Source organism: Theropithecus gelada, chromosome 2, assembly GCF_003255815.1.
Source record: "Theropithecus gelada isolate Dixy chromosome 2, Tgel_1.0, whole genome shotgun sequence".
NCBI lineage: Eukaryota > Metazoa > Chordata > Mammalia > Primates > Cercopithecidae > Theropithecus > Theropithecus gelada.
The window spans coordinates 100,174,536-100,188,683 of NC_037669.1; the positions used below are offsets into that span (position 1 = coordinate 100,174,536).

Sequence of the window (14,148 nt, forward strand, 5' to 3'; positions counted from 1 at the left end):
AGCTGGTTCCCATGGACCCAAGGCTTGGCCCAAAAATTCCTCCTCTAACAAATCTTCTCAAATCCCTTCAGCCTCACCCTTTGCTTGAGGTCTGTCCCAGGTTCTGGGCTTGCTTTCATCATCCAGAAAGGCTCCATGCCCCTGGCCCCTTCCCACAGGTCACTTTCAGAGAACGAGAATTGATCTCATTCATTGTTGTATGAATATGATCATACAAAAATGAAGCACTGGTCCAAGCACACAGAGTGGCTTAAAGATGACTGAACAAAAGGGCTTAATATAAGGAAATAATGGTTCTTCATCCACTTTCTCAGATAAAGATTATGCTTTATTTTGTCCATATAATGTATTATTGTGATGATGGGGAAAATGTTATTAACTGTACTAAGGACGTTGGGCTGTGCATATGACTTAGTGCAGATATAAACTCTATGGTATAAGTTTTTAGACTATCAACCAGTATTAACAACATTGGCCAACCTCACAGAGCTCAGCCACATGGCAGGCCCCAGGCCTAGAGTTTCACATACATGATCACAGTTAATTCTGTCAAAAATCCAGTGGTAAGTAGGTGCCATATAGGTACAATTTTACAGATGGTAAATTTCAAGCACAGAGTGGTTAAATAACTCACCCAAGGTACACAGCAAGACAAGAAGGCTAAGATTTGAATCCAGTTGGATTCCAATTCCTTTGCATTTGAATTTGGATTCCATTCCAAATTCCTTCCAATTCAAAGCCCTTGATTTTAATCACAAAACTGACACAAATAGAAGCTAACATGATTTAAAAATATCGTGCTACCATATTTTTAGTGGACATTTTTTTTTTTAAGACATGGCAACAAATGAGAGAAAGTAAAGGACTTCCCCAAGTGAAGAGTTCTTTTTGGAGCTAAGTGCTGGGAAAAGTTCTGTTTCCCTTGAGATCCTAGATTTTAGCTTCTTACTTGTGAGAATTTCTATCATCCTTTTCTTAGTTTTCCCTAGAAGTCCAAGTCACATCACATGCAGGAATGTAGGTCAGCAAGGGCTGGGTACTTGGGTCTCCTTTTCCCCAATTTCAACCTCCTGTTTCCATTTATCGTCTCCTACTCATATATTATTTAACACACGCAAATCTCCTGTAAGCTGTTGAAAATTCTTTGTGGAATGAGACAGGGTGTGAATACATCAATTCATTAATTACTCAATTAAAAAATAATTCAAGCTTCTTAGACTCTTAAGGACACAGATGTAGACAGAAAGTATCATTTGGCAAACATAATAAAGTCTCTAAACAATCCACTTAAGGTCAAAGTGATCTAGCTAGCTGATGAGTATGTCACAAGCCAGCTATGACAGTCATGATAGAGCCACATAGGGGCAGCTCGGCCCAGGGCTCTGCACACCACCAGGTAGCACAGTCTTTCCAATGTTTTGATAACTAGAGCCTACACGATATAAATTGTCATCACACACACTAAGAGCTCCCTGGTGGTAGACACTGTATCTCCCCTCTCTCTTCTTCAAGATAGTCACCAACGTATTTTTCACAGAAAATAGTACAAATTTTTGTTGAATCAAACAAATGTTTACTGAGTACCGTTTGTGTGCTAGGCTCTGTGATGGCCCCAGTGACAACCTGATGGACAAGCTGAGTCCATGCTTTCATGTACCTTCCAAGATACTGGGTGATTAGACATATAAGTAACCACTAAGAGACATGCATAACTATCCGTGTAGACTCCTGGAAGGTAGGCACCTGGAGCTGTAACTAGGAAGGCTTTGGATGCTATGATTATAATTCTTAGATGAAAGTGATGTGGAACTCTGGGTAAAAAGTGAAGGTTCAGGTCAGTGTTTCAGAGAGAAAGGTTGGCAAGGGTTGGGGGTAAGATTAAGAAGGTAAAGTGGCCAAAGTTCAGAAGACCAGCTAGATGGTGGGATGGTCAATGTGTCAATGTGGCTAGGCTATAGTACCCAGTTATTTAATCAAACACCAGTCCAGGTGTTACCGTGAAGGTATTCTTTAGATGTCGTTAACATCTACAATCAGTTGACTTCATGTAAGAGTTGTCCTCCATAATGTGGGTGTGTCTTATTCAATCCTTTGAAAGGCCTTAAGAGCAAAAACTGAAGTTTCCTAGAGGAGAAATTCAGCTTGAAGACTGAAGCAGCAACTCCTGTCTGAGTTTTCAACCTGCTGGCCTACCCTGTATGTTTGGGGCTTGCCAGTCCCCTGCAACTGCATGAGCCAATTCCTTAAAAGGAATCTGTGTGTGTGTGTGTGTGTACATGTACATACATATATATTTAGTGTATTGGAGAACCCTGCTGATACAGATGGCCACTGAAATTAACACTAATACCAGAGAGTTTCGGGCAGAGAGGTATGAAGGATAGGGGTTTAGAATGGAGAGAAAAGGGTAAGATTGAAAACAGGGCTGACAAGTACTTTTGTAGCTTGGGGGAAATGAGGATAGGGACTGAAGGAAACATATCTCTCACTGGTGGACCTAAGTGGCTAAAGAGCTTGACTAGGACAAGTTGGGGTTAAGAACCCTATAGGATCTTGAGGTGCTAATGGCCAAGCATTAGAAATCTGAGCCTAGAACTCTGGGATGAAATCAAGGTTGGGCATTTCTGGCTCAGCAGCAAATGGAGGTGCACTTGAGGTCGTACAATGGTGTGTGGTAACCTATGGAGGAGCTGCAGGTAATAAGGATAACAGTGGACAGAATTTTCATGAGAAGGCACCTGTATTAGGGTTCTTCAGAGAAACAGAACCAATAGGATATATATAGATATAAAATAGGAGATCTATGATGGGAATTGGCTCATGTGATGAAGGAGGCTGAGAAGTTCCATGATATGCTGTGTGCAAGCTGGAGACCCATAAGAGCAGTGGTATAATTCAGTCCAAATGTGAAGGGCTGTGGAATGGGGGAGCTGCTAGTTTAAGTCCTGAGTTAGAAGGCCCAAGAATCAGAAGCTCTGATGTCTGAGGGCAGGTGAAGATGGATGTCCCAGCTTCAGAAGAGGGACAGTAAATTCACCTTTCCTCTGCGTTTCAGTTCTATCTGGGCTTTCAATGGATTGGATGACACCTACTCATACTCATGAGGGTAGATCTTCTTTTCTCAGTCTATGGATTCAAATGCTATTCTCTTCCAGAAATACCTTCACAGACAAACCTAGAAATAAAGTTTTACCGGCTATCTGGGCATCCCTTAGCCCAGTCAAGTTGACACACAAAATTAACCATCACAGCCCCCAAAGAGAGAAGAGACGGTACAGATGAGCTGTAGGGGACACAGGAGGAAGGCAATTCAGGGGGCACTGATTATCAATGTCCAGTACTTCAGACAAAGAATTGAAGTGATAAAGTTTTCTTAGAAATTAGAAGTTTGTTTTGTTTTTAACCACTGCTCTAAGGGGGCAATTATATTGGTATAAAAAAGTAGAATTTAATCAGTAAATGATACCTTCTTTAAGGGAATATTTTAATATGAGATGCACAAGTGAGTGGGTTGATTGATACGTTCCAACTCCAGAAGAATATTTACTAGTTGACTGTAAAGTATCGATGGTTGGGCAATGAATGCTGTTCCCTTGGCCACACTTTGGATGGCCATATGATGGATTCATGCAATTGGCAATAATAAGTGACCCAGGGAGACTCACACGTAGTAGTAGATAGTTGCATCTGGGGTAACAATGCACCTGGCGGACCCTGGCAGTACCTGTACCTGTAGGTGTTTCTATTCCTCCAACTTCCCAGTAGCTGTAAACTCTTAAGCAAATTTACCTTCTGACTGCCTATAAAATGTTGAATCACTGCCAGAAATGCTTCCTTCATTCTCCAGGTTTGACTCAAAAAGGCTTCCTCCTGGCAGGGTAGGAGTGGGAGAAGAGAATGAATATGATTATCAAAGGTCTTCAGTGAACACTGATGCTCTGTGTCACTGAACTGGCAGACTGCTATTACACACCTGGGTTGTTAGCCTTGCAAATAGGTTTAGGGACTCATGAGTTCCCACAATAATGCTAACATTTTTGACCCATTGCTTTTTTCTTCTCACACTGATTCCTGGTGCAGCATTGCTGCCAACCCCAACTTTCTTCCCATACCTTCTTTGCAGGCAATATGGAGTCAAAGACAGAACAATAGACTAACGTCTGAGAAATGTGAGGTCAATTCCTGGACCTGCAAATTACTGGTTGTGTGGCTTGGCATGGCTGCATCTAGAATTTATTCATTCATCCAGCAAATAGTCTATGAGCATCAGTAGGTGCCTGGCTTCAGCCTAGGTATTAGGGGCACACTGATAAGCAAAGCTAAACCTGCCTCCACCCCACCCTGACAAGCATGAGATTCTTATGTGGGAAATTCATTAATCAAATACTTGTAAAAATACATATGAAATTATAGATAGGTTAAGTGCTTTGATGGGACGGTTCACAGCCCACTGAAAGTGTTCAGCAGGGAAGATGGACCTAAGCAGTGAAGAATCAGCCAAAGGGTGTAGGGAGTGGGAGAACATACAAGGCACAGCAAACAGCTTGCACAGAGACTGGTCCTGGGAGGAAAGGGTGTATCTGAAGGCCTAAATGAGAGTCAGCGTGGCAGGGCTGCAGAGAGAAAAAGCAGCTCTGGTGAGGTGACCTGGGGACACAGGCCATGCAGGTCATGGTGGCCACATCAGTGTTTGGATCTTTATCCCAACCACCATGTGAAGCCCTTAAAGGTTTCACAGAGACGACCTGGTAAGATCTGTGCCTCTAAAAGTGCACTGTGGCTGCTGTGTGGAGAATAGCTTGGAAGGGGGAGAAGGTGAGTGTAGACTGAGGAAGGGCAGACAATGGAAGCCCTGAATGCTTACTTTTTTAAGTTGACCTGTGATGGGAAAGAGGATGGCAGGACAATGAGTGGAGGAAAATGCAGTCAAGGAGGGGTTTAGAAAACAGGAGAGACTTGGGTGTGTTTATAAATCCCAGTAAAGACAGAGATTGAATAAGCAAGAAGTGACCTTTAGACTTTCCTGGAAGGTGAGAGGGATATCAAGATGCAAGACCAAGGGGGAGCGGGAGGCAACAGAACAGGCAGGCAGCACTCCCACTGCAGCTGCATGCAGGGGCAAGTCCCTGCCTGGCATGCCCTGTAGGCCATAGGAGGGAAGATTTGAGGTTGCCTGCTGAGAGGATGGGGAGGGCCATGGGAAACATAAGGGGAAGGGAGATGTGAAAAAGTCTTTGGAAGACTGACCTCACCAGAGGACAAGCCCTAGTTTTATATGACTTTAAATCTTCTAGTAAAACACCTCTCTTTCTGTTTCCCTTTTAAATTTGGAGGTGGGAGCGTTGGTGTCATTTAGGATGATGTGATTTTCTTTCAAGGGCAGAAAGGGGCTGAATTGTTCTGGAAAGCATGGGCTAAACAGCCAGAAGACATGAAGCCACTATTTTTCATGAGTTGGCGGAAACTCTAATTTCATGTGGCTCAGCATTTTTAGAAAACCACATTTGTCCATCAAATCCCAGACGAAGCAATAGAACTCTTTAAGAATCATGTCAAAATTAGATATAGAATGATAATAAAAGCAAGGTTTATTTTTCCCATTTATTTATCTAACACTAAATAAAAGCATATATTATTTATCCAATTGTCTGAAGATTAAGTATATTAATAATGGCAACTTTTACCTTTTTCATGTAGTGCTTCTTTTAGGATAACTGTTAAAAATGTCAGATTGTGTTCTCTGTTCTCACTTATAAATGGGAGCTGAACAGTGACAACACATGGACACAGCAGGGGGAACAATGCATACTGGGACCTATCAAGGTGGCAGCGGGAGGGAGAGCATCAGGATAAATAGCTAATACATGTGGGGCTTATACCTAGGTGGTCGGTTGATAGGTGCAGAAAACCACCATGGCACATGTTTACTTATGTAACAAACCCGCACGTCCTGCAGATGTATCCCGGAACTTAAAATAAAATTAAATTTAAAAAAAGTCATGCTGGGTCTATCAGAGAAGCCATGTGAGCACTCGTTACCTTTGGACATTATTTCATTTATGAATGTATTTACTCATCTGACTTCTCCACTAGAGTTTTGGCTCTGAAATGGCAGGGTCTTGCTCATTTCTTCACTTCTAACATCTTAAGCCAGATGGGCACACAGTAGGTGTTCAGTAAATATTTGCTGAATAAATGAATACATCTTAGATTTGTCTGATAAAACAAACAAGTCTTCTTTTAGGGCTAATCTGGTCACCTGCTGTGAGCTGCAGGGGAAGGAGTAAGGTTAGCTTGGGAGCACTGCTGAGGAACTGATGGCACTACAAGGTGTGTATGTGATGGGTGATATGTGAGATTGTGTGGATTGAAGCAATCTTCAGTGAATTTATTTATTTATTTATTTATTTATTTATTTATTTATTTATGAGATGGAGTCTCGCTCTGTTGCCAGGCTGGAGTGCAGCGGCGCAATCTCGGCTCACTACAACCTCTGCCTCCTAGGTTCAAGAGATTCCCCTGCCTCAGCCTCCCAAGTGGCTGGGAGTACAGGCGAGTGCCACCATGCTGGGCTAATTTTTTTGTATTTTAGTAGAGACGAGGTTTCCCCATGTTGGCCAGGATAGTCTCGATCTCCTGACCTCATGATCTGCTCGCCTCAGCCTCCCAAAGTGCTGGATTACAGGTGTGAGCCACTGTGCCTGACCTGAATTGAGTGGTTTTATGGCAAACTACAGTGGTCCGCATAATGAAGACGTTCTGTAGGTGAAAGGAGTTTTATACTAAGAGTCCTGAAGCATAGCACATGCCTTGTGCAATGCAGATTTTGCATATCATGTTCTGACAATTAAAATTCTGAAAAGAAGTACCATTAGATAGAGTTGGAAGAACACTGCTGAACTAATTACTCTGAGTTCTAGCTGAGGCTCTTGTTCTCAGTCTTGGCTGTACCTTAGAATAATACAGGCAACTTTAAACAATATGTATACTGGATTCCACCTCCAGAAATTCAGCAGTAATTAATGGGGGGTGGACAATGATTTGGGGTATTGGAAGGTTTTTTTCAAAGTACCCTCGGCGATTCTAATGTGTAGTCATGAATCGAGGATGGCAGATGACAAACCTACAAAGGGTATTGGGTAACAAGCAAAAGCTAATGAATGGCTCTTGAGTCATCTCACACAACTAGGAGGCTACTTAAGCCCTGGAAGATTTCTCCCTACTTGAAGTGTAACTACATTTCCTATGTAGCTTGTAGAATAGATCTCGTCGTTTTACGACTATGGCTTTCTATATTTGAGTACCATCTCATAAATTGTCTCCTGTCTGCCTGTCTTCATGTTTCTCCAAAAGAAATCTTCACTTAAATGGAGATATGAATAGTATTAAAGCAACTGATTCTCATATTTCTATGAAGCGGCTTGGTATCCATAAAATGCTTTGTTTTTGGACAGGGTCTTTCTCTGTCACCCAGGCTGGAGTGCAGTGGCACAATCATGGCTCACTGCAGCCTCAACCTCCTGGGCTCAAGTGATCTTCCCACCTCAGTCTCCCAAGTAGCTCAAAGGACAGGTGCATGCCACCACATCTGGCTAATTTAATTTAATTTTTTTTTTTTTTTTTGTAGAGACAGGATCATGCTATGTTGCCCACGCTGGTCTTGAACTCCTGGTCTCAAGTGATCCTCCTGACTCAGCCTCCCAAAATATTGGGATTACAAGCATAAGCCACCATGCCTGGCCCCATAAAATGCTTTTAAGGTTGAACTAGTACAATAATGAAGATATAAGATGTGCCAGGCCTTGAGCCATGCTTTGAGAACACAGATAAACAAGCTACCACCTGCATATCACAGTCTGGCAGGAGAGGCAGCTGTGTAATCCTGAATGCAATGTGATATGTGATAAGTGCTGTGATTGAGACTCAGATGAAGAAAGTGGTGAATCACAGAGGGCCCAGCACCTAAAGCTGCTTCAATCAGGGCAGATATTTATTCTTAGCAAAGAATTCTCCTTTGAAACTGATCCTTGTAAATTTCAAAGCCCTGCAATACTAGCCCACTTGCGATTCATGCCTGCCTTCTCCACTTGTGGAGACTTAGAGAGAAAGGGAAGGAAATAAAAATTCTGCTCTATTCTACAGGGTTTTCCACATGTTTGCTTTATTCCTCAATGTGCATTAAGTGGCAAAGAACACCTACGAGATCTGAATTTGTTGACATTTAAAGGGGCATATTCAGCATACCCGAGGATGTACAAGAGAGGAAAGGAGGATGGGATGCAAATGACTGAGCCGATTCTATTCATGGACCTTCTTCAGATCTCTCTCTGGGTTGAAAAACTGCTAACAGTATGACTTTTAAGCTTTATTTCTTCTTTGCCTCCATTCCTACAGAGCTTTTAGAGAAATTGGTGAAATGGTGATAAACATAATATGTGGAAACCTTTAGCACTGCTCTCTTAGCTATAGCTTTCCTGAGCAGTTTGAAAGACAGAGATTCTAATAATGACAACAGAAGACCCTAATGATTCTCCATGTTTAGTGCCTCCATTCTATTTCCCCCATTATCTAAGTGGCTGGCATATTTTTAGGTAAGACACAACCAAAGACTCTATTGAGAAAACGACAGAAAATAATGATGGTGAAAAAGCTCCAAATTAGATTTCTTCCTTGTTTCTCATGGATAAAAAGCATTTACCTGTGTTAGCCAAGTGATAAAAAAAAAAAAAAAACAAACAAAAAAACCTGCCACTAGATAGAAAGAAACAGACTTTTTGGAAGGCATGCTGTCCATATTCTGACTACCATTCTTTTCTACTGGCTGATCTAATAGGACTAAAGAATATAATTTCTCATTCCAATGAACTTGGTTGTCTCAACTGTATAAAAACAGCACAGGTAAAAAAAAAAAATTCATCCTTCAAGTTTCCTGGGAGGAAGCGGACACTTTTCTCACTCTCCCACCACATCAGCTTCTGGGCCATACGAACAGAATTTTGGAGTAAGAAGAAAGGAAGGTGGAGGGCATGCCCTCCAGGGACAGTTGTAGTCTCTCTGTAGCCAAGGGCAAATGACTTTCCAACATTTTAATCATTAAGGGATGATGATCAAGAATACCTAATTTTTGATCTGAGATTAAAATAATCACAATTTGTAGAAGTACTTGGTGTTCACAGCTTCTAACTTATAAGCTCTAGCCCATTGGGGATGCTGGAACCAAAAGAGTCAAAACTTAGCAGAGTCTCTGGCATCCGTCCTTCTATTTCTGCTTCTCACTAGTGCCGGATAGTTAAGCAAATTTATCTGTCCCAGGTGAGTGTGCTCCAGTGTTCAGGGCCCCTGAGCCAGGCCTTCTACCCACCAGCCCACCAAAGACTCCTAGAGTGGCAGGAAGTGAGAGTACCTAGAATGTCGAAGCACGCACCACTCTCCAGCCGGTGCTTCCTGTACAGGTTCTTCAGAACCTTGGCACTGCCAAAGCGCTTGAAGCGGCTCTTCACATTATTGTAGAACCATTCCAGAGACTGGGCCCTCAGAAGCCTGAGGAAAACAGAATTAGACAACAGAAAATTAGAATTACTAAATGGTGAATTGCAAAACTGCTATAATGCTTCACAGCTCCATCCATCAAGATGTGAAGTTTATTCCCCTTGAATCTGCGCTGGCCTTGTGACTTTCTCTGACCGTAGAAAATGGTGAAAGTGATGTTGTGTGAATGCTGAGCCCTGCAGTTTCCTCTCTTGCTGCTCTTGGGAATCCCACAATCTTTATCACGTGAGTAAGCCCAAGCTTGCCTGTTGTGTGATGAGAAACACTTGGCCCAATCATCCCTCTTGCCCCAGCCAGTAGCCAGCTAACTCCCAGACAGGTGAAAGAAGCCATCGGCCAATAGTTTGGAGACAAATGAGTGACCTTAGGTGCGACCAGGAGAACCATCCACTAAGTCACTCCAAAGAGCAAACCAATAAATGCTTGACATTTTAAACCACAAAGTTTCAGGGCATTTAATAGTAGGCTTTATATTTAATATTCTTACTGTATTAACAACATTTCTAATTCATCTTGCAAAAATAAAAAGCACAAGGAAGATAGCAAAATTCTCTAGCCTCTTCCTCATTCAGATTGAAGCACTGTGAGAAAGTAGTTTCCTGGTTAATGCTACAATGGTTGGTATAAAACATTGGCAAGATCCAGGCCGGGTGCTGTGGCTCACGCCTGTAATCCCAGCACTTAGGAAGGCCGAGGCAGGTGGATCATTTGAGGTCAGGAGTTTGAGACCAGCCTGGCCAACATGGCAAAACTCCATTTCTACTAAAAATACAAAAACCAGCTGGGCGTGGTTGCACATGCCTGTAATCCCAGCTACTTGGGAGGCTGAGGCAGGAAAATCAGTTGAACCTAGTAGGTGGAGGTTGCAGTGAGCCAAGACAGCACCACAGCACCGCTGCACTCCAGCCTAGGTGACAGAGTGAGATTCCATCTGAAAAAAAAAAAAAAAAAAGGAATTCTTCTCTTTTATGCCTGATGAGAACAAATTTCTAAAGCCTTTCCATTTTGAAAACAGCTGTTTTTCTTATTTTTCTTATTATAAATGTAATAATACACACTCATTTTAGAAAATTCAGAAAAGCAACAGGAATATAAAGGCTTCCAATTCAATGGAAAGACAATTCCACATTTAGTGGCTCTTCTTTTCCAGACCCCAGTGAAACGTGAGAAGATATCCAAAGATAAAAAACAATCTATACAAGGAAAGAATCGGGGTGAGAGCAAAATCAGAGATTTTGACAATGATAGCCTAAAGGTAACAAAGAACAGTGTCTTTCAGAACAGATGGAAGAGCTTGGACTCTAACTGGAAGGCCCAATTTTGAGTTGGTTGATTCAGAGAGCAGCCTTGGATTATGACAGTACTCACAAAGGTAATTTAATGGTTGTGTAGACAATAATGAGGTCTTTTGGTCCCCCATCCCTACTCCATAACAAATGGGCAATTGGTCTGAGGATGATTGGTCTTAGGCCCAAAAGATAAAGTGGTTCTCTTTTGAAGTTGAACAATCTACTTTAGATTTAAGACTTCAATATGGAGATTAACACCTTACAGTGAAGCTATAGAGTTTGGATATTTGTCCCAGTTGCAAATCTCATGTTAACCTGTGATCCCCAATGCTAGAAGTGGGCCTGGTGGAAGGTGTTTGGGCTTTGGAGGCATATCCCTCATGAATGGATTGCTGCCTTCCCTGTCGTAATGAGTTCTCACTCTATTAGTTCACTTGAGAGCTGGTTGTTGAAAAGAGTGTGACAACCCTCCTTCTCTCTTGCTCCCTCTCTCACCATGTGACACACAGGCCCCCTTGCCTTCTGCTATAAGTAAAAGTTCCTGAGGTTTTTACCAGAAGCAGATGCTGGCACCTTCTTGTAATGCCTACAGAACCATGAGCCAAACAAACCTCTTTTCTTTATAAATTACCCTGCCCCAAGTATTCCTTCCTAGCAACATAAATGGACTAATACAGAAGAAGCCTGTCTTGTTTGGCATTGGGGGAGCCCCTACATGCCTGCCCATCAGATGTCATCCATGTATACCAAAGCAAAGCCTGTCAATTGCCTGCTTAACTCAGAAACTTGGAGCTCTTGGTAAGCACCTCCACCTTTCAGCCCTAAACTCTTTCCAAAAGAGAGGTCTATTGGGAATACTTATCTACCCAATGGCAGAGGAGGCCCATGTTGGTTACCTTTATTCACCAAGTCCTTTTTTCAAAAATATGAATAGATGACAAAAAATCACCAGCCATTTGCAACAATCCAATGGCATAAGAAGAAAGAGCCAAGATAAACTAACAACAAGTAACAAAGGACAAAAAAAGATAACTCAGGGTACTGAAAGTAATTTAAACCCTAATTAATGTCCATAATAGTTTGAAAAGATACTGCATCCGTGCAACAGGCTAGGGTGATGTGAAATATATGTAGAAGATAAGCAACAACTTATTGGAAATAGAAAACAGGATCAATAGAAAATTTAGTAGAAGATCTAAAAGTTAAAACCAACATAAATTTTCTAGAATGTACAGTAAGAAGGCAAAAATATGGAATATACAAGAGAAAACAGACATGGGGGTTCAATTCAGGAGGTCCAGCATCTAACAGAATTCCAAAAAGGAAGAAAAGAGAAAATGAAAGAGAGGGGGATAAAATCAAAGACATAATAGAAGAAAATTTCCCCAAGCTAAGAAAGGGAAAAGTCTTTAGGTTAAGAGGGCCTACCAATTGCCCAAACAATAAATGGAACATAAAACAAAATAAAGCAGACAAACCTACCTTGCTACATCTTCATGAAAATTCAGATCCTCAAAGATAAGGAGAACTTAGGGGCTTCACACAGAAAAAAATAATATTTTGCAAAAGGATAAAAATAATGATGCTAAAATTTGTAGTCAATAACAATGAATGTTAGAAGACAGTAGAGCATAAATTTTCTAAGAATAAATGGCATGAACTTAGACTTCTATGTTCAGCCAATCCATCATCACAAGAGGGCAAAATAAAGACATTTGCAGATATGTAAGATTGCTTTCTGGAAAAGAAAATTCTCAAGGTGTATTCCAGGAGAACCAAAAGCCATCCACAAAAGAGGATCTTGGACTCTAAAAAGAAGGAAACTGTCCCAGGAGTACAATGGAGAGAAGTCCCAGGATTGTGCAGCAGATCTGGAAGGTAGGCAGCCAAAATGGGGCATTCAATAAGTATATAATTAAGAATCTACATGGATGAAGAGAAATGGTGACGAAGGAGCCACATCTTTCTTTTGTCAACAAGAATAAGGAAGGGCCATTAGAAGCTTTGGGAAAATCAAAATCAAAACCAAAAAGAGCTCAAGAAAATATGGTCTAACTATGAAGCAAATGAAAAGTTGTATGATTTTGTAAACTAATTGAGTGGAAGAAGAAATATGATGACCCATTTTTCTTCAAGGAGCCCACGTGTTACAGCCAAGAATAAGTTTTTTTTTTTTCTCTCCATGAATTTCAAGTCATGACTTTGGTCTCTAGAAGATAATATTTATATAATTTAGAAACTACTTAGTTTTCACCCTATTTATAGACAAAGCATAAAAGGATCACACTGTCAAGACATTTGCATTTGTTATTGAAAGAAAAATTAAAAATCATTGACAGCCTGATAGAAGCCTGGCTGTAAAGAGAAAGAGGAATGACGAGGGTAGTTCAGAGATGCTAATTTCCCCATCTTGCAGAATGGAGTCAAAATCTTACAGAATGCAGTCAAGACAGACTGTGTAAGGTATACATACCAAAGATAATGGTTTCGAGACGCTAAAGTCATAAAGGTCACCAGCATATAATAAAAGTTTTAATAAAACTTCCAAGGGGAAGGTAAGGAGATAGGAAAAAGTGAACTATTCATAAAAGTCTAAAGTTGACTGATCAATAAACAGCAAGATAAACATATTATTTAGGATTATTGTGGTAGCCCCCAGAAATGTTTAAATGTGATTCCCTGGGGGCCTGGGACTTGGTAAGGAGTTGGGGATATGAAATCCTTTTAATATCTTTTACTGGCTGAATTTATTTTAACCAAGTACATGTATTATTACAAAAACTGAAATAAAAACAAGCAAAAGAAGATTCAGAAAACTACCCCAATACTACTGGAACCTGACATTAGATGAGTGTTCTTTCAGACTTCCATGCAAGGTGGTTTATAATCAGCCTACATAGAGATTGGGAGGGGTCCTGGAACTCATGGTGGGGGGGTGTGTGTGTGCATACATGCATGCAAATGTGCATGTGCTCATGTGTATGTGTGTGCATGCATGTGTATGTGCATTTGTATGTGTGTATTCATGCAGGCACACAGAGAAGGCAGGGACCAAGAGGTCAGTCTAAAGCTGGTTGGTGCTGAAGGGGCTCCAGGGCCAGAGCAGCTCTGAGAGACCAAATTTTTTCACAGAAAGGACGTGCTCCCTCTTCCCACAAAGTTTAGCAGACAGGGGCTGTGGGGCAGCAGCAGGGCAGCCACCTGGAATGGCCAGGAAACAGTGATGGTGGCAGTGGGGAGGTGCCCCTTTTAAATGGTTAGTGACTTCAATGAAGAGAAAAAGCCACAAATGGGTTTTCCTGAGCACACG

The 14,148-nt window shown here is 41.4% G+C and overlaps 1 protein-coding gene across 4 annotated transcripts in view; it reads right to left on the minus strand.

The window, feature by feature from the left end:
• Positions 1 to 14,148, minus strand: part of MYRIP (myosin VIIA and Rab interacting protein) — a 410,104-nt gene that overhangs the window by 90,590 nt on the left and 305,366 nt on the right. For 3 of the 4 annotated variants that reach the window (XM_025375655.1, XM_025375654.1, XM_025375657.1), the window contains 2 exons: positions 9,404 to 9,540; positions 3,790 to 3,870 (listed from right to left, as the gene is read on the minus strand). In XM_025375655.1, coding sequence (XP_025231440.1) covers positions 3,790 to 3,870; positions 9,404 to 9,540 — 218 coding nt within the window. The remainder of the gene's footprint in view (positions 1 to 3,789; positions 3,871 to 9,403; positions 9,541 to 14,148) is intronic. The other variant, XM_025375656.1, reaches the window with a different exon arrangement.